Source organism: Cygnus olor, chromosome 1 (assembly GCF_009769625.2).
Source record: "Cygnus olor isolate bCygOlo1 chromosome 1, bCygOlo1.pri.v2, whole genome shotgun sequence".
Classification (NCBI taxonomy): Eukaryota; Metazoa; Chordata; class Aves; order Anseriformes; family Anatidae; genus Cygnus; species Cygnus olor.
In genome coordinates this window covers 103,183,084-103,205,667 of record NC_049169.1, presented here as the reverse complement: position 1 = coordinate 103,205,667, position 22,584 = coordinate 103,183,084, and the positions used below count along the sequence as shown (strand labels likewise).

The 22,584-nt window shown below is 39.5% G+C and overlaps 1 protein-coding gene across 2 annotated transcripts in view; it reads left to right on the top strand.

Annotated features, from left to right (window-relative positions):
* The first annotated feature begins 274 nt into the window (after positions 1-274).
* Positions 275-22,584, top strand: part of LOC121078597 (ovostatin-like) — a 30,066-nt gene continuing 7,756 nt past the window's right edge. For both annotated transcript variants that reach the window (XM_040574959.1, XM_040574950.1), the window contains exons 1-27: positions 275-496; positions 1,375-1,558; positions 2,294-2,450; positions 3,335-3,387; positions 3,870-3,890; positions 4,745-4,913; positions 6,097-6,181; positions 6,892-7,009; positions 7,598-7,718; positions 7,970-8,079; positions 8,766-8,924; positions 9,697-9,924; positions 10,140-10,197; positions 11,457-11,602; positions 12,028-12,177; positions 12,892-13,062; positions 13,639-13,768; positions 15,147-15,234; positions 15,939-16,167; positions 16,738-16,864; positions 17,713-17,834; positions 18,457-18,508; positions 18,799-18,882; positions 19,897-20,073; positions 20,379-20,460; positions 21,322-21,478; positions 21,963-22,037. In XM_040574959.1, coding sequence (XP_040430893.1) covers positions 432-496; positions 1,375-1,558; positions 2,294-2,450; positions 3,335-3,387; positions 3,870-3,890; positions 4,745-4,913; positions 6,097-6,181; positions 6,892-7,009; positions 7,598-7,718; positions 7,970-8,079; positions 8,766-8,924; positions 9,697-9,924; positions 10,140-10,197; positions 11,457-11,602; positions 12,028-12,177; positions 12,892-13,062; positions 13,639-13,768; positions 15,147-15,234; positions 15,939-16,167; positions 16,738-16,864; positions 17,713-17,834; positions 18,457-18,508; positions 18,799-18,882; positions 19,897-20,073; positions 20,379-20,460; positions 21,322-21,478; positions 21,963-22,037 — 3,318 coding nt within the window. In that variant the 5' untranslated portion in view covers positions 275-431. The remainder of the gene's footprint in view (positions 497-1,374; positions 1,559-2,293; positions 2,451-3,334; positions 3,388-3,869; positions 3,891-4,744; positions 4,914-6,096; positions 6,182-6,891; positions 7,010-7,597; positions 7,719-7,969; positions 8,080-8,765; positions 8,925-9,696; positions 9,925-10,139; positions 10,198-11,456; positions 11,603-12,027; positions 12,178-12,891; positions 13,063-13,638; positions 13,769-15,146; positions 15,235-15,938; positions 16,168-16,737; positions 16,865-17,712; positions 17,835-18,456; positions 18,509-18,798; positions 18,883-19,896; positions 20,074-20,378; positions 20,461-21,321; positions 21,479-21,962; positions 22,038-22,584) is intronic.

The following is a 22,584-nucleotide window of genomic DNA, read 5'->3' as shown; positions in this document are numbered from 1 at the left end:
AGGCATACAATAGCCCTGTGTTATGATTACTTCTGTTTGGTGAGATGTTTCTAGGGAAAAATCTTCACAGAACAAGGAAATACTTTAGCAATGGCAAAAATTAACAAGTTGAAACATTAAGCAACCTTCACACAATGACGTTAATCACAGAGCTAAGCTTCAATAAAACAGATTGGCAGGAACCGGTCTGGCTAGCTCACAAAGCTATGTGAAGTATGAGAGCTTTCCTAATCTGTTGTTTGAGAATTCTAAGAGTGTGAGAACATACAGGTGAGAGGAAGATGAACCTATGCAAATTTTATGTAGATTTTTTTTTGCTAGAATGTGACTGAAGCTGTGAAGGAGGAGCACCATCCCAGGCCAGTTTAAAAGCCAGAAGACAGGCTGTCCACTTGAGATCAGTCTCTCTTCTTTCTTCCTCGAGGACAGAGATGTGGTCAAGGATACTTCTCAGTAGTTTCTGCTTGAGCTGGATCACCACAGTGTCTTCTGAACCGTAAGAGATAATACCTTATGTGTTTTTATGATACAATATTTCAGGTTTTTTTCCTTCTAGTTAATTTATCATGGAACATCGCTATGTAATGTAACCTAGATTCTGAAATGTGTTTGAAATTGAAGTAGATAACATTGAAGTATGGTTTGGAATGATGTTCTCCATCATAAAACTGCTACAAAATCTGATTTGAGTGACAGAAACCTAGAACCAGAGTAGGTGAAGTCTGAAGTGCATTGAGAGGACATTCAATACTAGGTTAGCAAGTAATACTAACGATCAGGGAGAGGTACATATTGGCAGTACAGAGTGAGAGTGTCCTACAGGGCAGATAATGTCTGGTTCCAAGGAGCTATGCTAAACAGTAATCCTGTTGTTATTATTGTTATTGTTATTTCTACACTTGCTGTGCTATGAGGGCTTATACAGCACTGTCGGTGTCTATAGCTTTATGAAAATCAAAGATTTCAGTGACAGTTTTCAAAAATACACCATTTGAGAAGGGGATTTAACCCTTCTCAGAAGTGCTAAAGGAAAGCACTGTGAAGTGTTTAGCTTTCTCAGATACACTGTCGGTTTTATTTTTTTAATTATTAGTTTACTTTTGATCTTTGAATATCATACATTCTGACTTAAGCAAGTGAAAATAGCAATAAAGACAATATGAGTAAGCAAAGCTGGAGGTGGAGGGAAAGGAGGGAATGGATCCGATTACCAAGAAAAGACTGTGATTCATATTGTGTTGAAGACCCAAATCGTCAGCTCTGTCATGCATTATTTCTTTCATATGTATAGCATTTCTGTGGCGTTTTCCTGTCCTGTTTGTTATTGCTTTCCTCTATGACTGAACTCTCTAAACTGGTCTTGCCTTCTTGCAGTCAGTATGTGCTGCTGGTACCAACAGTAGTGAGGAGCGACTCTCCACAGACCGCCTGTGTGCAGTTCCACAGCCTCAGCGAGCCTTTGTCCCTGAGTGTTGTCCTGGAATACAACAACATCCAGACAACTCTCTTTGAGGAGTTTGTAACAAAGAATGATTTCTTCAAGTGTTGCGAGTTCAAGGTATTTTCTCTTTTGAGACTACTAAAGAGGGTGTAGAAGCTGGAAATATTTCAGTGCCACTGCCTTTGTCAGTGAGAGCATAAAGGTGAAAAGTGCAGGCATACAATATGACAAAAAAAAAATAAACTGTTGGAAAAGCTGACAATAAAGACAGAAAAAAAAAAAGAAAAGAAAAAAGAAAAGAAAGATATCTGGGCTGTGGAGGAGAGCTGGAGAAAGGCTTTTCATCTCCATTCATAGAGCGAATAGGAAAATGCTTTTAATTGCCATCCCAGGTGCATGTGTCCTATGGAACTGTCATAATTGCTAAGGGAAAATTGTCAAGTCACTGGAGAATCCAGAAGGGAAATGCTCATTCCCTGTTCTATGACTCTGCAAGATCAAGACAAATATGACAGAGGAGACCCAAGATTATGTCTTCCAGAATGCAGCGGGATAAACACTTCAGAACTAAGCTGTACAGCTAGGAAACTTGCCTGTAGGCACGTAGCTACATGAGATGGGGAAATGCTTAGGATAGGGCATAACTTAAAACCTTGCTACATGGCGACAGAGATTTCCACAGCATAGTTTACCAGAGACTATGTCACTGGTAAATGTGGGGTTTCTCATGACTTAGCACAAGCTATTAATGATTCACTTCACAGGCAGCATCTTACTCAAGAATCCGAAGCGTCAGGGCACCTCAACATGCCTCATTTAACACTTTTCTTTTGGGGTTTTGTTTCTCTCCAGGTTCCTCCTGCTGGTTCTGACCCCTTGGCATTCATTTCTTTCTCTGCCAAAGGCTCCACAGTCAACTTAGCTGAGAGAAGATCAGTGGCAATCGAAAATGTGGATAACACTCTCTTCATCCAGACGGACAAACCCATCTACAAACCAGGACAAAAAGGTGGCTGGGGAATTTGACTCAGATAGTGACCTGGGAAAATGAGTGCAAGGGTGGGTCAAGAATGACAAGGACTTCTCTTGTGGAGGAAAAGACCACAGACTGCAAAGGCAGTGTATAGTGTATAATTGTCATCAGATAGTGTGTAATTGTCATCTGACTTTGGGCTCATCAAAAGTCAGTGAAAAACAGAACCAATTCACAGAATTGCAAGAAACAAAGAGGGTTCACGTGTCTTTTCTGAGTTAATTTCATTTACATAATTTTGAGTTCTGCCAGATTTACTGAGATCAATCACGTAAAGAGCATCCTTAAAAATACAGAAAATAGTAGGTAAAGCTTGGAATTAAATTTCATATAAAAATAATTTGAGCATGTCATTTCCTGTCAACAGCTCTTTATAGTTAACTGCTAATCTAATTCTTAGAGCTGATTTAATTACCATAGTTAAATGACTACTGTCTGTGTTATAGTTAGTTGTATCTTTTGTACAAGCAAGTTACAGTGCTGCAGGGTTTAAAATCAGACTAAAGATACCTTCTTCCCTCATTTTGATTGTTTCATTGAAGTGATTTGTATAGGCAGTTTCTTAGGAAACACTCCAAAGTACTGAATCCTTCAAGAACAACTGATGATAATATAGGATATTTGTATTCACTTTATAAGTTAATTTAGTCCTGGATGGTCAGTATTAAAGGCATTTCAGCTGATAAGTGTTTTGTTTTGTTTTTCACTGGCTAGGATAAAAAAAATCCTTTCTAGTTCTCTAGTTCTCCAAGTACTTATTAGTTCCTCCTAAAAGCCTGAACAGATTTTGTTTCAGTTATACATTGAAAGTAACTTACCACTAAAGTAAATGATAATTTTTTGTCATATATCTTTTTCAGTGATGTTTCGTGTGGTCACTTTGGATAGCCAGTTCAGACCTGTTCAAGAGACAGTAAGTAAGAGTGATAGTCAAGATTTTTCAAGCTTTCTCTTGGGGTGCCTCTTCACAGAGACTCTCTCACTTGTATATTGAATAAGAAGGGACTGGAACAGGCCTCTGCTATTTTTGGAGAACTTCTGTAAGTTGACACCTTATCTCTTTCCTGCCTTTACAGAGGGCAAAGTTTCTGAAAGCACTCCTGGAAATCTCTCACAGTGCTCAGATATTGTAACCACTTCACTTCTCATGCCCCAGATCTGTAGAAAGAGATTGGATGCTTCCGTAGAAAATATAAATTCATAAACAGGTTATCCCCCTAGAATTATCTCTTCAATTACAGACAGGAATTTCAAATCATTTCCCTGACACAGTCTTCTGTATTCAGAGAAAGCGGTTCACAGTGTTCTTTATGGTCTAGTATTTTTCAAGCTCCACAGTTAATTTCTTGATGTTCTGATCATTTTTTCTTTTCTTTTTTTTTTTTCCTCCTCCAGTATCCCCGAATCATCATTGAGGTAAGAGATGCCACATCATTAAAGTGCAAATTTCTTTGGAAAGGCCGCAGCCTTTCCAGTGCTTCAGCATTCCTAAAACATGGCTTTCTCATTTGCCATTTCAAATGCATACTCCTCACTAACCCTGCTGTGAGTACCGAGTATCCAAAACAAATGAAATCTATTTCCATCACGATTTAGGAAACTTATCAGACACAGGTTATGGCAGAAGGCCCACAGAAAAGTGTTCCTAGATGATACCAGCTCTAGTATGCAAGTATTGCACTTTCAGATGTTTCTGTGAAAAAGGTTCATATCTAATACTATGCAAGAATATTTACCAGAATTGTGAATAAAGCTCAAATCATTCATTCTTAATAGAGATGTATTAGATTTAAGAATCACAAATGTCAAATGTGTCAAATTTTTGTAAGTCAGAAGATGTGAGTCTTCTTTCCACCTCTATTACAAGTGATTTAATACAACTTTGAAACGGAAAGTTTTCTCCCAGAATCTTTGGAAGTCAGCATTGATTTAGGTCAACAAGACTTAACATCTTTAGATGATAGAAGATGTAGTTTTCACCTTTTCCCATGCACTTTATCACCTTGGATAGAAAATAATTACACACTACTGCAGAGGTTAAGAGTGGTTCCTTCTCAAGTAATTTTAATAATCAATTTTTAAAAAACGTAGGCTTGTTTAGTGCACAAAGAGATCTGGAAAACTAATGGTAAATCGGAACACAGGTCATCAGCCCAAACTCCCGTTCATACAGTAATGCACTAAGCCAGCATGCCAGGATACAAAACTTAAAAGAAGACAAAAAAGAGAGTGACAAAGGTTTTCATTTTTCTTTTTATCCCACTCTCCAGGACCCAGAGCAAAACCAGATTCTGCAGTGGTTGGACGTAACATCTACACATGGCATTGTCCAGCTTTCCTTCCCATTAATCCAGGAGCCAATCCTGGGGTCCTACCACATCATTGTGGAGAAGAAGTCAGGGGATAAAGAGTACCACTTCTTCACAGTGGAGGAATATGGTAAGCAAGTGCTGTGAACTTCACTGCGTCAGAGGCTGGCTCTGTCTAAGTCATATAGGAGGTGTTGATGTTTGAAATATCCTGTTTATGTCTAAGAAAGAAACACATGGAGAGAGTTGGGTGGAGCAAGTGAAGGCAAGAAGAAAAAAAGAAATGCTGAAAGAGACAACATTTTTCAGGAATTAAGATCCATGTCCTATCACTCAGGTGTTACATTCTTCACTTGTTCAAAGGCAAAATTAATGAGGCCTGACTCATTTCTGTCCTGTTTTATGGAGGCCATCACTGTATGAAGAGCACTAGGATAAAATATGCAGCAGAAATCTGAAGAGGTTTTCTGTCAGACAGTAGATGATGGTTACCAGTTCATTACTGGGAGAGGCTGGATAACCAGTGGAAGTGCACGATGAAAAGTAATGAGCAGTGGAGGTGCCAAAGCGTTCATAGTGATGCCCTTACAGGGGAGTCACTCAATTCATTTTAATTTTACAATTTTTTCATCTTATAGGTTGTGGCAGGTTTTCCCTAGTAATGCCTAGAGAAGGCTTGGACAACTCCCAGCCTTTTTTCCTTTTTCTTTCTTTTCTTTTTTTTTTTTTTTTTTTTTTTTTAATGACAGTAAAACACCTTTCCTGCTCACCCTCCAGAGTTCTTTCATACCTTTCAGTCTCCTGTGTACAGGTGTATGAGAAAAAGGCCTGTTCCAGCTGTGTTTTTGTTATTGCTGGTGACCTGGGACAAAGAATAGGCTGAAAAGAGGGTGTGACAAAGGAGTGGGACCTGTTTGGTTTTACTGTTTCACTTAATCATTGGCCTTTCTCCTTCAGTAGGGCAGGATTGCATAGTGTCTTCTGCTATACAGGGCTTAACTACATTTAGACATCAGTGTTACTCCCACATTTCCCTTGAAAAAATGCATGCCCAACTAAAGTGATTTATAGTAGTTTCTACTGTGGCTGTTATCATTATTATGATGATTATTATTGCATTTAAAAGTTATTCATCTTACCGCTTAAGTTAAATTTATTGTCCAATAATATTCTACAGCAAAATCCTAGGTAGACTTCTCTCTCCCATGTTGGTGAAAATGCTTTTGCCAACTATATTTTTTTACTGTCTTCCTCATACACACCTGCCTATGGCATGCTACTGCTGATCAATCATATTCATCTTGCTTTCCCAGTGCTGCCGAAGTTTGAAGTGACAACTAGTGTGCCTAGGAGGATCTCTTTCTTTGATGAAGAAATCAGGGTGAATGTTTGTGCATCGTAAGTATTAAAGCTGAGAATAACACATCTGTGAACAAGAAACATGGGAAAGAGGAAGGTGTAACATGCTGTGAAACAAGGAGCCTGCTGCTGATTCATGTGTGGACTGTAGGAATTCCTTTAGCTATGGCTTCCATGGCATGAAACAACTCCACTCTGCTACATAGAAGAATTAGAACTGGCAGGATTTGAGTGTGTTCAACAGTCTGAAGGTATCAAATGGTACATGCTCAATAGCTGTTGATTTCACTAGTACAGAGAAGGAGAGAAATAGTACAGGAGGACAGTCTATCAATAGGATTTCTGGCTGTAACGTTTTCGTCTTTCGGCAGAAAGACAGAGTGGCATAAGCCTGAGCACCAAGGACTGCAATACCTCCTGCTTTGTGTAAGGCAATAATGAGGAAGAGCAAGCAGGAGGGAATAATATCCCAAACCTGAGTCCAGCATCCCTTTCCAGCTGCAGACCTTAAAGAATGGCTACACCAAATCAATGGTAAAGTGGGCTTTTTAAATTAAATAAGATGCCAAAGACTGTCTAAAAATAGTTGAAGGGAATTCAGGTAGGGCTAACTGGTCCTAATTCCTAGCTTCTCTTCTGACTGTGCTCTGGGCACTTCTGAGAGATTTAGAGCCTGCAATACCCCACAGTCTTTGCAGGTTTCATGCTAATTTGACGTAATTGGATTCTTGTTTCTCCTCCTCTCCTAGGTACACTTATGGCCAACCAGTGCAGGGGAATGTCCGAATCAATGTGTGTCAGGAGCGCTTTTATAACCCACGATGTAAGCAAAGCCAGAAACCAACCTGTGAAGCTGTCACCGGACTGGTATGATACAGGGCTAAGCCTTTCTTCCCAGAGAACTTGACTACTCAACATGTAACACAGTGTATGAAGGCCCCATTCATTTCCTGGGGAACACCAGAGAGATAATCCCAGAGGCATATTTTTGTCTCACTATCTTACAGGCAATGCTGAAAGACCATAAAGGTAGTTTTTACCGATGACCTCATTAGGAGACTGGCTTTTGCCATTCCCCTTCAAGAAAAGGGGAGAAAGGAAATAATTTTTCAATACATTGTTAAACTGATTATTAATTTCTCAACTAGATCAGGTTCAAAGTGCTTTAAAGAACTAAGCTCTGATAAGAGAGATCAAGCATCATACAAGATGTGTTTGAGAAGGGATGTGAGTGCAGAGAGGATGAGGGGGAGGGAGGAGAGATGATTCCCTATGAAATGGTGGGGAGCTGGAGGGTAAGAAGTGTAAGGTAGAAGGGGAGTGAGTAGAAAGCAAAAGCTGAAGGAAATGTGAGCAGAGGCATGAAGCTCTTCAGAGACCTGATAATACAGGTCGAGGAGCAGTTTTCCAAACCTTGAGAACAATGGGCTTTTCTATTTGTGCTCTTTTTTTCAGCTTGGGAAGGATGGTTGTCTCAGCACTGTCATCTCCACCAAAACTTTCCAGCTCTACCGCAGCTATGCCAGGATGTATGCCAGGCTCAATGTAGAAACCATCGTCACTGAAAATGGGACAGGTAACACTAAGTGAAGGTTGAGAAGTAGTTGAGTAAATCTAAAGGGTAATACTTCTTGAGAGGAATCTCCTGGATCCCAATCTGTGTATCAAACAGATGTGCATCAAACAATCACAAATCTGTGCATCAAACAATCACCATTTTATGTGTAGCTCTCCCTCCAGAACACCACTTCTCCATATTACTTTTCAAAAGAAACTGTTTTCTGCCCATTTCTGTTTCCTCCACTTTATACTGGGTGTGTCTTACAGGTATCCAGATAAAAGACTATGACTATGTTGCAGTCAACCAAGAAAATGACAGAGTGATGTTCAGGAATATGGATCTGTATTACAAGAGGGGAATTCCTTACTTTGGTGAGGTGAGTAGCTGAGAAGATACATTTAGAAAGAACTCCCTCAGGTCCAGCATGATTTCTATGTTGCCCTGTTTATGTCTGCCCCTTTACTATATACTGATAGCTTCCCTTGATAATGTTGCATAGCAATGATTGCTGCATAGTTCTGTCATTATATTAGATGTTCCTAGAAAAAATAAGAAAATTGTATTGATAATGCCCTCAGCCATAATTAGAGAATGCCTGAGAGATGGGTAAGTGAAAGGTCATATGTAGTGAAGACAGGTCTGCAAGAAACTTCCCCAGCAACAGCAGTGCCTAAACTGAAGGCAAAATTTACCCTACATTGCATCACACAGTCATGGGGATGTTTACTTAGAGCAATACAAGTGCTAGAGCACACCCAAATTCTTCCCAACCTGCACATTCAGGATAAACCTAGGCACAGAAATGAGGATGAGCTATTCAGAATTGTCCTTATAAGCAGTGCAGAAGGAAGGTTGTATATGGATGTCCAGAAGCTTACTGAATTCTACAGGTTACCCATTTGCCTCTTAAATACATTTCACTCTTGATTTCTACTCCCTGCAAATGTCCTTAGTGCTTAAGTTATTATCCTCTGGTGAGCACAGAATTTCTCACCATTTTTCTTTTTTTTTTTTCTTTTTTTATTTTTTAACCTGAATCCTTTGTGTATTTTTTGTGTTCAGATCAGTGTGACAAATACGGATGACAAGCCTCTTGCCAACAGGATAGTCGTGCTGGAGGTCAATGGAGAATACCATGCCAACTATACTACTGACAAGAATGGCATTGCTGCCTTTTCCATCAACACGTCTGAATTCTTTGATCCCAGTTTTAAGCTGAGAGTAAGTATAAGCCCCAGTCTAATTCCTGAAAAAATACTTCATCAGAGAGAGGAATTAGAAGCAAACAGTGGATGTTGGCAGAATTGTTTCAGGTGAGGAAAGCAGGCACTTAGTCCACCAACACCTGCAACTTGTGCAAAACTAGTATGAGAAAATGTTAATTCCTGAGAAGCAGCAGACTGCACCTCAGGAGCGTTTTGGCTGCAGTGATCTTCATCACCTCCCTACTTTTTCCTCAGCTCAGAAGCCCTTTCTGCTGCCGTCTTCCTTCTTTTTATTCTGTGGACTAGAGGACCTTCCTCACAGCCTGCCCTGCCTTCCCCACACAGCTTGGTTGCACACCCACCTTCTTCCCTGCATTTCTGCTGTCAGACGTCCATGCCCATTACCACAATATGTTCTTCTCATGTTCTCATGCCTTTTCTCTGTTTTGATGGGAGGAGGTGAGAATCAGCATGGTGTTTGAGACCAAAGCCATTCCAACTCAACGTTAAGTCCTAACAACCTGTCCCAGTCCATCAAGAATCTGAAATAACCTTCCTCCTGCAATGTGCCATGGATGTGTAGATATATTGAGGTATCCGGAAATGCTTCCACTGTGGACTCAAGGAACACAAATTTTTCACACCAGCTCTTGCTCTTAGCTTAAACAACCCCACAAAATCAATTTCCCGACAGAATATTTTAGGGGGAAGATGCCTTTGTGTCTCACCTGCCAATTTATTATTTTCCACTTTGTTGATTCCTCATGTATACCTCTTCTGCATCATAGGCCAGGCAGGCACCAGATGACTGTGCAGACTTCTTGATGTGGAGAAATGACAATGAACCCCAAGCCTTGTTCTTTGTCCGTCGCTTCTACTCACGGACCAACAGCTTTGTAAGAATTGAGCCAGTGGGGGAGAAACTAAGCTGTGGCCAGCAGAGAAAGGTCAACGTTCACTATGTCCTGAACAGAAAAGGGTATAGGAATGCCAACCACACAAACTTCTACTATGTGGTAAGTGCTATCTCAATTCCCACAATGCCTCTTTTCTTCCACCTTCTCTTGAACACTCTATAAGGCAGAAATCTCCAGGTCAGCCAGTGGCTATAAATCACAGTTCGACTTGATAGCCCCTGAAACCTCTCAGAATACCACTCAATATCAATGATTTCGTGGGGGAAAGTAGGAGGTGCTTTTGATTCCGTCTCATACGTTTTTTCTATGCTTAGGTGACGGCAAAAGGAAAAATTGTTCTCAGTGGCCAAAAGCAAGTCAGCATCTCTCATGGTAAGTTCTAGGCTGTATTACTGCTGTTACTTCAAAGCATCATTCCCAGCAGCAGAGCATTAGCAAGTTATGCAAGATGGGATGAAAGCAGAAAACTACAGCTAAATCAGGTGTTAGCTCTTAAACTTCATCTCCTTTCACCACTTACAGTATCATTCACTTTTGATGCAGATTCTAACTAACACTCCATATAATAATCAAATTGATCTTGTTAGTTGAAAGATGAAAACAGGAGGAATGTAACCTTTTCTGTTTTATTTCTCCTTTATCTCTTTATTTCAAGGAGTATTTACAATTTCAGTTACTCTGTGACATTCAAGCCTTCACCAATTAGAAGATTAAAACTTTCCGAAGTTTAAAGAATGTGTGTCCCGTTTGAGAGGGATATTTAGCAATTAACTGCTTGGAATTCATTGAAGTTTTGGAAATCTCCAATGAATGAAAAGTATTTAATCCTGCAAATGCAACAAATAGAACTAATTTTTTTTTTTCATTATTAAAAACATATTTTCTTGCAGAACCAGGTCCATTTCCAGTCTTCAGTAGGTGTCTTAAGTAAGCCTCACTCTACATATAGGACTTGTAGTTTAGTATTTGCCATCTTTGGTCTTTCTCCGGGTACTCAGACACTATGGCTGCACAGTATGTATTTCACCACAGTTTACAGAGAGGCATCCTATTCATCAAAAAGCAGTCATGTCACATGGTTCTCCCTTCATTAAATCAGCTTGAAGCCATGTGGTTTTCCCATAGTATTGGTGGCTAACCAATAGTAAGGTATGCGATAATGTGTAACTCACCAAAATATATTTGAAAGCTTAGTCCCTGCTCTAGTAGCTGTCATCCGTATTGACAAGAACTTCATAGTTCTTAGTGTTAAAAGAATGTTCTCTTATCTGGTCTATATAACTGGTCTATCTCATCTGATATAGGAAGTTCTAGGTTTGAGATCCAAAGGCAAAGTTTTGCTCTTTTTGTAGCAATCATGCCCAGATTTTGCTGTCCAGCTTATACTGAGCTCAGAATCCTTTTCGCAAAGTATACTGCTCTCAGCATTGTCTAGTTTGTATCTGGCATTTTGCTGATAGGAGTTTTTCCTCAGCCACTGAAAGATCAACCTCTCAGTATCCAGCATCCCTGTTTTAAAAGTTGCAGGTGCAGGTAGGTTATGAACAAATATGTAGTCCTTCCACCAAAGCTGAGGCATGTCTAATCTCTTTTGTTGGTCTCTCTTCCCCTGTTCCATGTTTCTTCCACAGCTCCCAGAGGTACATTCTCCATTACATTGACTGTCAGTGAGAAACTTGCCCCCAGTGCCAGACTGTTGCTCTACACAGTGCATCCTCATGGGGAAATAGTGGCTGACAGCACCTGGATACGCAGTGATATATGCTTCAAGAACAAGGTGAAAACCTTTGCTTTCTTATAAGGGTTACACCTGTCCTTTTTTTTTTTTTTTTTTTTTCCTGAGGGAAGAGTTAGGGAATGACTTCATTATGAGCTCTGCATTCAGGATGGCATTTAGGAATGGAAAAGGTACAGATGTGCCTTGTAACTTGACAAGCTGTCCCTGGAATTGACACATATGTTTAGACTCAGACTAAGTTCTCAATAGAGTGGGGAGGAAGAGATGACTAGGAAATTATAGTGATTAGGAATTTTCACTGAATTTCAGTGAATTTCACTGATTCAGAAGGGCTGTCTAACAGCAGGAGCTTTGCCCCACAGAGAATAGAGAATAGCATGAGTGCTGGTGAAAGGCAAGATTTAGATCTATGTGCCAAGCTGATTCTCCTAATTTCTATTTGTCTTTGATTTATTCTTTTCCAGCTCCGGCTCAAATTCTCTGAGAAGCAGGGTCTCCCAGGCTCTAATATCAGTCTCCACCTTGAAGCTGCTGCCAACTCCTACTGTGCTCTGAGAGCTGTCGATCAGAGTGTCTTTCTTCTTCAGCCTGAGCGAGAGTTATCTGCTGAGAGCGTAAGCTACATCCCCCGGGTTTTGTTCTTTTAATCTAGGGACATCCAGAATGACAGTTCCAATGCCCACCTATAATCTCTCTGTTGCTGGCTGTGTTTTTCTTTTTCGTATATAAACAGACACCTCAGTGATTAAAAAAAATATATATATAGCAGTTGTACACTTCAAAGCTGGTAGTGTAATATTTAATTTTGTAATGCATGGCAGCATTACACGTTTTAACAGTATGTCGAAAGAAAGAAATAAAGAAAAAGAAAGAAAGAAAAAGAAAGAAAGAAAGAAAGAAAGAAAGAAAGAAAGAAAGAAAGAAAGAAAGAAAGAAAAAGAAAGAAAGAAAGAAGGAAGGAAGGAAGGAAGGAAGAAAAAGAAAGGAGAAAGAAAGAAAGACCCATACTTTCAAAAAACTATAGAGATCCTGCTCATTTCATGCTTTCAGAGACAGTTTTGTCTTGAAGTGAGAGAGTGGGTACATGCTGCACAATGAGGATGCTTTAGAATGGACTGCACTGTAAATCCTGTCACATTGTTTTCACTGGACTTTCTACATTTTCTGTCTGCAGTCATGAAAGTTTTTCATGGTATAACAGAGAGAGTCCTTATACTGTATCACTGTCTTAGAGCTGGCTCACCAAAGTCAAGGGCTTTGGTGAAGTAGAATTTTGCACCTGCCTGGGACCTTTCCTTGTTTTTACATCTGTTGTTCTCACCTCCTAGGTGTACTACCGGCTTCGTTTGAGTGATTTACATGGCTATTACTACAATGGACTCAACCTGCAAGATGACAAGACCCAGGAGTGTACCCCAGTCAAAACCACCTTTTTTGATGGCTTGTACTATGAACCTGTCAATGTCAGTCGTGATGGTGATGCCTACAAGATTTTCAGGGTATGTGCTTTATGTGGCTCTTTAAGTGAGAAGTAGTCCAGAAGAATTCATGCACATTAGCATTAAACTTTCTCAGGTGGTGGTTCTGATCCCTGGAACTGCCTTAAGCCTCCAGTCACACAGTTCGTGCCTTCTCAACCCTACGTCTTACTTGGGAAGACTGAGAATCACTATTAGATATGTTCACTGGGATCCTGCCCATGTTTCAGCACACATTTCCTAAACAGGACAATGACCTTGGCTCATGATCTCAGGCATTCCTAGTAAAGATCCGAGTCCATTATGCAGGCCACTGGTTTCCATGGATGTCTCCATGACTTTCCTTGTCCAGTTGCAATGAACCCCATCGGTACTGCTCTTCACAGAACACCAGGTGTCTGCATCACAGAAATGACATAGAGGTAGGGGAGAAGAGTGACCTGTGACATTCAAGGTTGAATGGCTGGCATGTGAGGAGGGAGGAGAAAGATGAGGGATGATAACCCAGCTGGGAAACATAGCGTAGTATAGCATAGCATAGCATGATAGCTAGTATATGCACTGAGTGACAAAATTAATTGATTCTTTTACATTCAGGATATGGGCCTGAAGGTTTTCACCAACTCTGTGCTGCGGAAGCCAGTTCTGTGCAACGAAGACAGGTCAGATCGAGGAGATGACCATATCTTTTTAGAACATGGTGTCGGTGGTGGTGCCTATGGCGCAGGTAAAAGAAAGTTCATGATGTGTCTCCATTCCCAGTATGCCTAGTCTTCAAAACTGCTGCATGTAGAAAATAACAGATAGCATGCTGAGCTTTTTGGGAAATAGGTCTGTTTCACAGTTTGCCTCTGGTGATCTCCTGCTGACAGTCCTCACAGAAGTGAAGTCACTTCTCTCTCACTTAGTTACAGGGTGAATATGGGAAAGACAGAGAATATTGGGACGCTACTTTCAAAATTGATAGTTTTTCAAGGTTTTTATTTTTTTTCACTAACTCACAATTAAATATTTAAATATATATATTCCTTTTAAATAAAAGGAAATGCCAATGCAGAAAAATAATGCAAATTCCCAATGTTAAGAATTCACACAGCATTCAGCATACTTAGCAAATAGTCTCAATAGAACTTTATATATCAGCAAATGGTATGATTTTTTTTTTCTTTTCTCCTAGTTAAGTTTTCACAGCAAAAGAGCAAAAGTGATTGTCATAGGTTACCATAAGGGAAATTACTGTTCAACACTTGGAAGAAGTTCTTCCCCATGAGAGCCTTGCTGCACTGGAAGAGGTTCTCCAAGTTTTGGGATTTCCATCCCTGTAGGTTTTCAAAACTGAGCTGAACAAGACCCTTGAGCAACATGAGCTGACTGAAGTTTGTCCTTCTTCAAGGAGATTGGATTAGAAAACTCCAGAAGTTCCTCCCAACCTATTTTTTTTCTATGATTCTGTGATTCTATGATTCTAATTTCAGCAAAATAGCAAAGTACTATCATTTCCATGATATAACTAGCAAGTCTGAGGAAATTGAAAGCACCTCCATGCTACATTGTTTGTTTAACATCTCATCCAAGTCCACAGAACCATGGTCTTAGGTTCCTAATCTCAGTCATGTAGTTTGGCCATCTTAATCAAAGTAGTTTTCCAGTTGAGTGGATATTCAGCTCTAGTTTACTTGTCTGGGCAGGGTAAAATGATTGAGTTCTAAGGGAGATTTGTAAAGCAATATATACTTTGGTGACAATTCTGGCCTCTGTTGACATTTGCAAATTGAAGAGAGCTAGTGATAGAGGACGAAGAAATGCCTTTCTAACTAGATGAGACCTTTCAATGTGAAAAAAGGTGAAGTGTCTTGTAAAATACCTACATTTTCCAGTATTTTCCCATGGGAAGACAGAATAGGTAAAAAAAAGTTCCTTCTTATGCCGTATATTTGTTAGAGTTTTCATTTTTCTTATGGGAAAAAATGGAAAAATGCTCCGATTGAACACTTAGTGTTCATTTATGCTCTTAAGCATATCTGATTGCAGTTCAGATCTCATTTAATTGTTTGTTCTGGCCTGACCTCTCTAATAGTATACTTAACCATACACAATCTTCCTAGATGAGTCAAGGATTACTGCTAGTAGCCTTGTTAACACTGTTCGGAAATACTTCCCTGAGACATGGATTTGGGATCTGATTCATACTGAGTGAGTATTTTTACCTTCATTTCTTACCTCTTGTGGATTTTTGAGTTGCCGCATCTTGCTGAAATTAATTTTGGGAAGAATCAATGGAATGTATGTCTACTTAGTAGATATGAGTCTCGTTTTTCCATTGTACTCACAGACCTTTGACATCCCAGTCTTGTATACAGTATCAAGCCTACCTGAACCGTGACTCATATCTGCTCTTTTCTCTGCTACTGTTCTTCTGATGGGGAGAAAGAATAAGTGCTAAGAATAAAATACGAGAATTTGTTTAGGCAAACACAGGAGGAAAACTTGTTATTGTTCATTACATTTTTTATTTCCACCAGCAGAAAACTCAGGTTATTTTGTTTTTCTTTCCAGATTATAATAGCTTCTGCAAAGAGAATATCGCTGTCTAACTATACATCCAGGGGCTGTTCTAAATGCTTTTTTGTTTTGTTTTGTTTTTTTCAATATATTCAACATTTACAAATGATATTTCTAAATTTAAAAAACCAAGTATTCTTCCAAGTGCTTTTTAAAACATAGTTCACCAACACCTTCATCTTTACCTCCAGCTTTATATCTTTTAAAATATGGAGAGATATATCATAAAAACTGAGATGAAAACAGAAGGACTAACTCAGCCAGGGGCCTATTCTGTAATTTGCCTTGAAAGTGCCAAGGATAACTTCTTAATCTGTTTTTCTTGTTTTCCTTAGTTCCAGTGGACAGGCTAATGTCTTTTACACCATTCCTGACACTATCACAGAATGGAAAGCCAGTGCTTTCTGTTTGCAGAATGATGTTGGCTTTGGCATCTCCTCACCTGTGTCGCTGACAGCATTCCAACCATTCTTTGTGGATCTCACCTTGCCATACTCTGTCATTCGAGGGGAAAAATTTAATTTAATAGCCAACATCTTCAATTACCTCGACAAATGCATACAGGTACATCAAGTCTCCTTTCAATTCTGATATGGTTTGCCTGTTTCCCAGAGTTCCTAACATTGCTTCTGTATCCTGCATAACACATTAGAAATACAGAAATAAGTGTTTAACTTATGCTGTAGCTTGACACATTACTCTTTCACCCTCTCTGCCAGGATCCATTCTTGATTCATCAGAAAAGGCCGGCTAGTCCACAGTTTGCTCCTTATCCCTACACAATTCGGTTATTTTTGCTCTTGAGGGAAGAACTTGAGCAGAGGGTATGGGTACAGTGCTGTACAAAACAATACATACCGAGCATGTAGTATGTAGCAGTTAGTCATAAGAAGGCCTGACTGATAAAACGAGCACAGACATCTCAGCACACTTCTGTAAAAAACAGCCATTAACAGTGGGCAGAAAAGAAACAGGCTCCTTAGAGAAATGTTCCATCCTTATTTCCCAGCACCATCCTTCAGAATCAGATGACAAATAGCTTCTCCAGCAAGTAACCATCTTCTGTGACCTGCAGCTTAACTTTAGGGACAGTCTACTTCATTTGTAATCTTGCTCTTTCTCTCTGTTTCTCAGGTCAGTGCCATACTGGCAGAGTCGAGTGACTACAAGGCAGAAGTCCTTTCACCAGAGGGAAACATAGCAAGGGTGTGTGCCAATGAAAGAAAAACCTATATTTGGGCTGTCAGCCCCCTCAGTCTTGGTAAGGTTGTCTTTTGGTTACCCTTATTTATCCTTATTTTATCTTTCTGCCTTTGTTGCTCCCACTCTTTAATGAAGCATCAATAATCCACAGGCAAACATTTTTGGACGACTCCATTAGTTGTGTCAAAAATTTAATATTGGACCTCTGCTAAAGTTCTCTTATATGCACTGAAAAAGCAGTGAGTTGTTCATTTCCTGTCTATTTTAGGAAGAACTGTTTACTTGCCTCGTTATGTATGAAATACTGGCAGGGTTTCATGTGCCTATGATCCTTCAGTTTACAGTTTTACACCTAATGAAATGTATCCAATAAGAATAAAATTTGCTAATAATTTTGCAGTGGTTTCTCAATAGACACAGGATATTGCTCCTCCACAGTTTTACAGTTGTGTCTATTTACACTGCCTTGAAGTCAACATTGTCTTTTTAGAAAAAAAGCAATCACAGTAGTTTATAAGTTTATATATGTTAGTGCCTCAAAAGCTGAAGTACAAAAAAACCCAACCAACCAACAAACCAAACAAAAACTTAAATTAGCAAAGATTCTTCTCAAAATGAACCATAGATAGGACTTTTCTTTAAAAGATGGTAAAAACTGATAGCGAGTACTGTCAGTTGTTTAGCCAGGATCCATCCCTATTTCATCCCTTGTACTATGTCCCTAGGCAAGTACTCTTTGCCACTAGTGGACAGACGTGGCGTTTTAAAGAAATTTGTTTACATTGCCTTCAGAGCGAATACATTTATCAGCTGTCAATCAGACTAGTAGGAGGCAGTGAAAGCCAGGTTTAAGTGCAGACACTGAAAATAACTTTTTTTTTCTTGGGCTGGTGGCTGGCTCTCCAGGAGAGGTGAAATTCACAATTACTGCTGAGGCCAAACTGGATACTAGGGGTGCCGGAAAGAACACATCCTCAGAAGAGAGGATAATTCGCAAGGACACCCTGATTCAAACATTACAAGTTGAGGTACAGTAGAAAATCTGCATAGGGTTTCTTCTTTTTGGAAAATTCAGTGCCTATGGCTGTGGGTTAGAGGCAGTTAGCTAGTGTGAGGAGACAAGACAGCTGACAGATGGAGCTATGTGCAGTAGGGCTTCTCCACATGAATCCAAGAGTGGAATTCACGATGATCCATGGCATCCAAGAGCATACATGCCCTGACACTCCTTGAATGTCAGCAGAGCTGTAGCCATAAGGGAGATTTAATTCCTTACCTGTATGTGCGTTTCACCTGTGACTGTAATACTGGGGAGGAAAGGACAGATATGAAAGGAATGGGATTTACCTTGAGCATCATAAAGCAGCAGGCACATGACTGTCCTCAAGTCCTTCTCAGAGGCTGGAACCGTCTATTTTATAACTGTTTTCTACAAAGGATGGTGCTCAGCACAGTCTGTGGTGTAAAAAAGAGAGTAAGCCACGGCTCAAGAGATATTCCAGTGGAGACAGGGCAGGACAGGGTACAGGAGGGTGCATTCTCTGGATAGCCACTTCCATGTAATGCTTTACACTGCTTAATTGTTCCTGATTTCATAGTGATATTTTACACTTTTTTTCTCTCTCTGACAACTTCTCTGCAATCAAACAGCCTGAAGGTATCAAAAAAGAATTGACTCAGAGCTCCCTAGTTTGCACAAAAGGTAAGGCAAGTTTATTCGTCCATTCCAAGGAATTGATGGAAATACTTCACTGCCTTCTTGATTTTCTCCTATGAAAACAGAGATCTTCCCAGGGGAGGAAGGACGGTCTCAGGGTTAAGGAGCTGGGCTACAATTCAGAATTTTCAGAGATACCTTAGACTCATTGGGCATGGGCTCTGCAGTGGTTTCTTTACCAAGACAGCAAATAATAACTGTAGTAATGCATAGAAAGTAAAGGTCTGGGGGGAGGAAAATGTTTTCAACAATTCTTAGTTATATTTTCTTGTCAGGCAAAACAGTTTCTGAACCAGTGTCTCTCAACCTGCCAAGAAACCTGGTGGAGGGATCTGCCAGAGCTTATTTCTCTGTCATCGGTAAGTTTAGTATCTAGATTAAAATTAAAAGTAAAGCATTTTTCCCTTGTGATGAACCCAGTGCCACCATGTATACATATGCAAAACTAAAGTTGAGGAGATACTTCATCTGGATTTAGAAAAAATGTTTTCTACTTTCCAGAATGTCAAAGACAGAAGTTGCTCAGAATTATCTCATATTGTATCAAAAGAGGATAGAACAAAATAGTCAGATTATTTCAATATATTACATTTCAGGTGATATTGCATTAGCATATAGTGTAGTATGTGTATGTATATGTGTAGTAAAACAGTAGATTCAGCTGAAAATTAACCCAGAGCAGACTTCCTGAAAAAACAAAACCAACATATTTTTATTTCTTGGAAAGAAGACTTCAGAGATATGCTGACTGCACAATTCAAATTTATACTTTTGCATAATGAAAAACATATGTCAGTTTATAAATACCCATAGAATGAGACTTACACATCCCAATCAGCTCTGCGAACCTTAAAGTCATTATTAACACCAACAGTTCTCCTCAATGAGGTTCTGAACTCAGATTGCTTTCTAAAAGTAATTGTTTTGCATGTCTGGGTCAGTGTGTGGTGTGTTGGTACTGTGGAATACAGCCTCTGTAGCCCATCAGCAACATACCCCCAAACCTCATTTTCATATGTACACACCAAATGGGAAGCACATTGTAAAGGCTAGGGAATTCTAACCCTTCTAAGCATTCATAGCTAATTCTCAGAAAACATACCAGTCAGCATCAATGATTCCAGCGATTGGTTCCTTCCCAAATTTGCAGTTTTGCAGGCATTCAGTATCAAAATCAAAAATCAAAATCAAAGTAGGGGTACTTCAGTCTTTCTTCTAAGCTGTGTCTTTGGTTACTGTGCTTACTCTGTGTTGGTCATATAGAGTGTCAAAATAATGAGCTCGTAATAATGTAAAATAAAACAATGTAAAAAACTGTGTAAGAAAATAAACATTTGAACTGAACTGAACTCCTTATATCTTTCATTCTTCAGGAGACATCTTGGGCACAGCCCTGAGGAATATGGAAAACCTCCTTCATATGCCTTATGGCTGTGGAGAACAGAACATGGCCTTGTTCACACCCAACATCTATGCCCTTGATTATCTGAATAAAACTGGACAGCTGACTGAAGAGATTAGAGCCAAGGGTACTGGTTATTTAATTACAGGTGAGAGCCTTTCACATTCTTCCATTGTGATCACTGTGATTGTACGCACTGAGCTCTAGATAGCGAACACGGATCTCTGAATTCTAGCGCCACATGTACTGCACATAAGCAGTCAATGACAGCACCCCAAACAAGCATTTGGTACTCTCAGGAGCAAAAGTAGCTAGAAATCCTAATGGCTGATATTATTCACCAGACATGTAGTACTTAATATTAAATACCAAAGTCTTACTGCTTCAGTTGAATAAACAGCAGGACTAGTCCTTTTCTGTGATAAGAAAATGTCTTCTTTATTGTACTTTTAGGCTACCAAAAGCAGCTATCATACAAACACCGGGATGGATCCTACAGCTCCTTTGGGACAAGAGATGGGGAAGGGAGTGTGTGGTAAGTGGTGACACTTTTTATTTCCTTAGCTCAGAATCTTTGAAACATGTTTAAAATTTTAATTGGTTTTTATTTTTAATCATCTAAATGGACATAGCTCAGTTAATTTGATCACCCAGTAAGTGAGATACTAATAAACTGGAGAGAATGCAATAAAACAATGATAAGATGATCATCGACTGGAGCACATAATGTTCAAGGAGAGACAAGGAACTAGATTTGTTCAGCCTCTAGAAGAGGAGTCTAATGGATAACCTAGGTGCAGCCCTCCACTGCCTAGATCAGGAGAAGATCTGTAGAAAAGACAGTCGGACTCATCAGAGGTACACAGAGTAAGGAAAAGAGTTTTTCCATACAAAATTTACAACAGGGAAAACTGGACAGAATGAAAAAAATCTTTGCCAGGAGAAGGGTGCAACACTCAACCAGGTGCCTGGGGAGGGTGTGGAAATCTCCATCCCTGGATCCCTGGACTAGACAAGACACTGAGCAACCTGACCAAGCTTTGAAGTTGGCCCTAGTTTAAGCGGATGGTGGGACTGCAGACTTACAGAAGTTCCGTCCCACACAGATTATTTCATAGTTCTGTTAGTTATGATAAGAAATTACTATCATCAGTCATCAAGCTGTGTCTATGCTTTACCCCTGTTCTGAAGGAATGGCTTTAGCACAGTAATAGAGAAATCTCATGTCAGTTTGTAATACCAGGATTTTAACTATTTATTTAAAACTTATAAAGTACTTGTTTCTTTTACCACAGACATTATGGATTTCATTCTATGTTTGTTTCTATGCATATCCAATTGCTGGTAAGCCTTCTTTGTCTTGTTCACAACTATTTGCTTTCTGGTTCACCTGCAGGCTCACTGCCTTTGTGTACAAGTCATTTGCACAAGCCAAACGATACATCTACATCGACAACAACGTCCAGTCACAAACTTTGATCTGGCTGGCAAGCAAGCAGAAATCAGATGGCTGCTTTGAAAATGTTGGGTCACATTTCAACAATGTTTTGAAGGTAACTGAGTTCAGTATATTCCGAAACTTCCAGTCCTGCTACTGGGATTGATTTATATTACTTCTGCCATACCCAAATTTATCATCACACCCATACTCTCCCTAGTACCGTTCTCTAGTGTTGTTCGTTTATAAGCTGGGCAAGATTGTTATGCCTTCTATTGATTATTGGGTAGAAACAAGAAGAACTTTCTAAGCTAAAAGTCTCAGCTTTTATTTTCCACCACTGCATTTAGTCCCAGGCTATAATGTGCTTTATTGAAGACATGTAAAAGCAAAAAAACAAACAAACAGACAAAAAAGAAATAATTACAATTTTGGCTTTATCCTGAGTGATCTTTATTTTTCTTGTTCTTGTGCACACAGGGAGATGGAAGTTGCTTCTGATCTCTACTCTAACTGTTATCTGGACCATGAATGAATTCATATTTCATTTCTTTCTAGGATAGCTGTACTGACCTATTTTTTGCTTTTGTTTTCTTCAGGGTGGAAAAGAAGGTGAATACTCACTCACAGCATATGTCGTGGCAGCATTGCTGGAGGCTGGACACTCTGTTGAGGTAGGTATTTGATTCTGTTATCTTTTATTAGTCTGGTCAGCCACGTACCAAATAATGTGCAAGTCATAATCCTCTCATCCATATTTTTTATCTATGTCTTAAATATTGATTCTAGGACAGTATGGTCGGCTCAGGAAATCTGTCTACAGAACTCTGCAGCTGCCAGAAACATTTGATGTGTATTATAGATTAATTATTTATCTAGTTTGTATAAATTCATCTGAAGGTGTAAAATCCCTGAGGAATCCAACTGTGTTAAACAATTATAGTCTATGTAGGTGTAAAATCCAGACTGAATTTGCCCACTCCATCCAGAGTCCAGTCTAGAATTCTCTCTGAATTTTCCCAGTCCAAAGACCAAACTATCCAAATCTCCACTCCTACAACTTTATCCGTGCCTTTATATCCAAGTTATGTTTCTATATTCCTGTGTCATTGTTAACAATGGAAGGAAATGATGAGATGTTGTTTGAAATACTTAGCTGGCTGGAATACTTAATAGGTATGGGGGAATGAGAACTCAGTTTTGTTCTCTGTAATATACTTC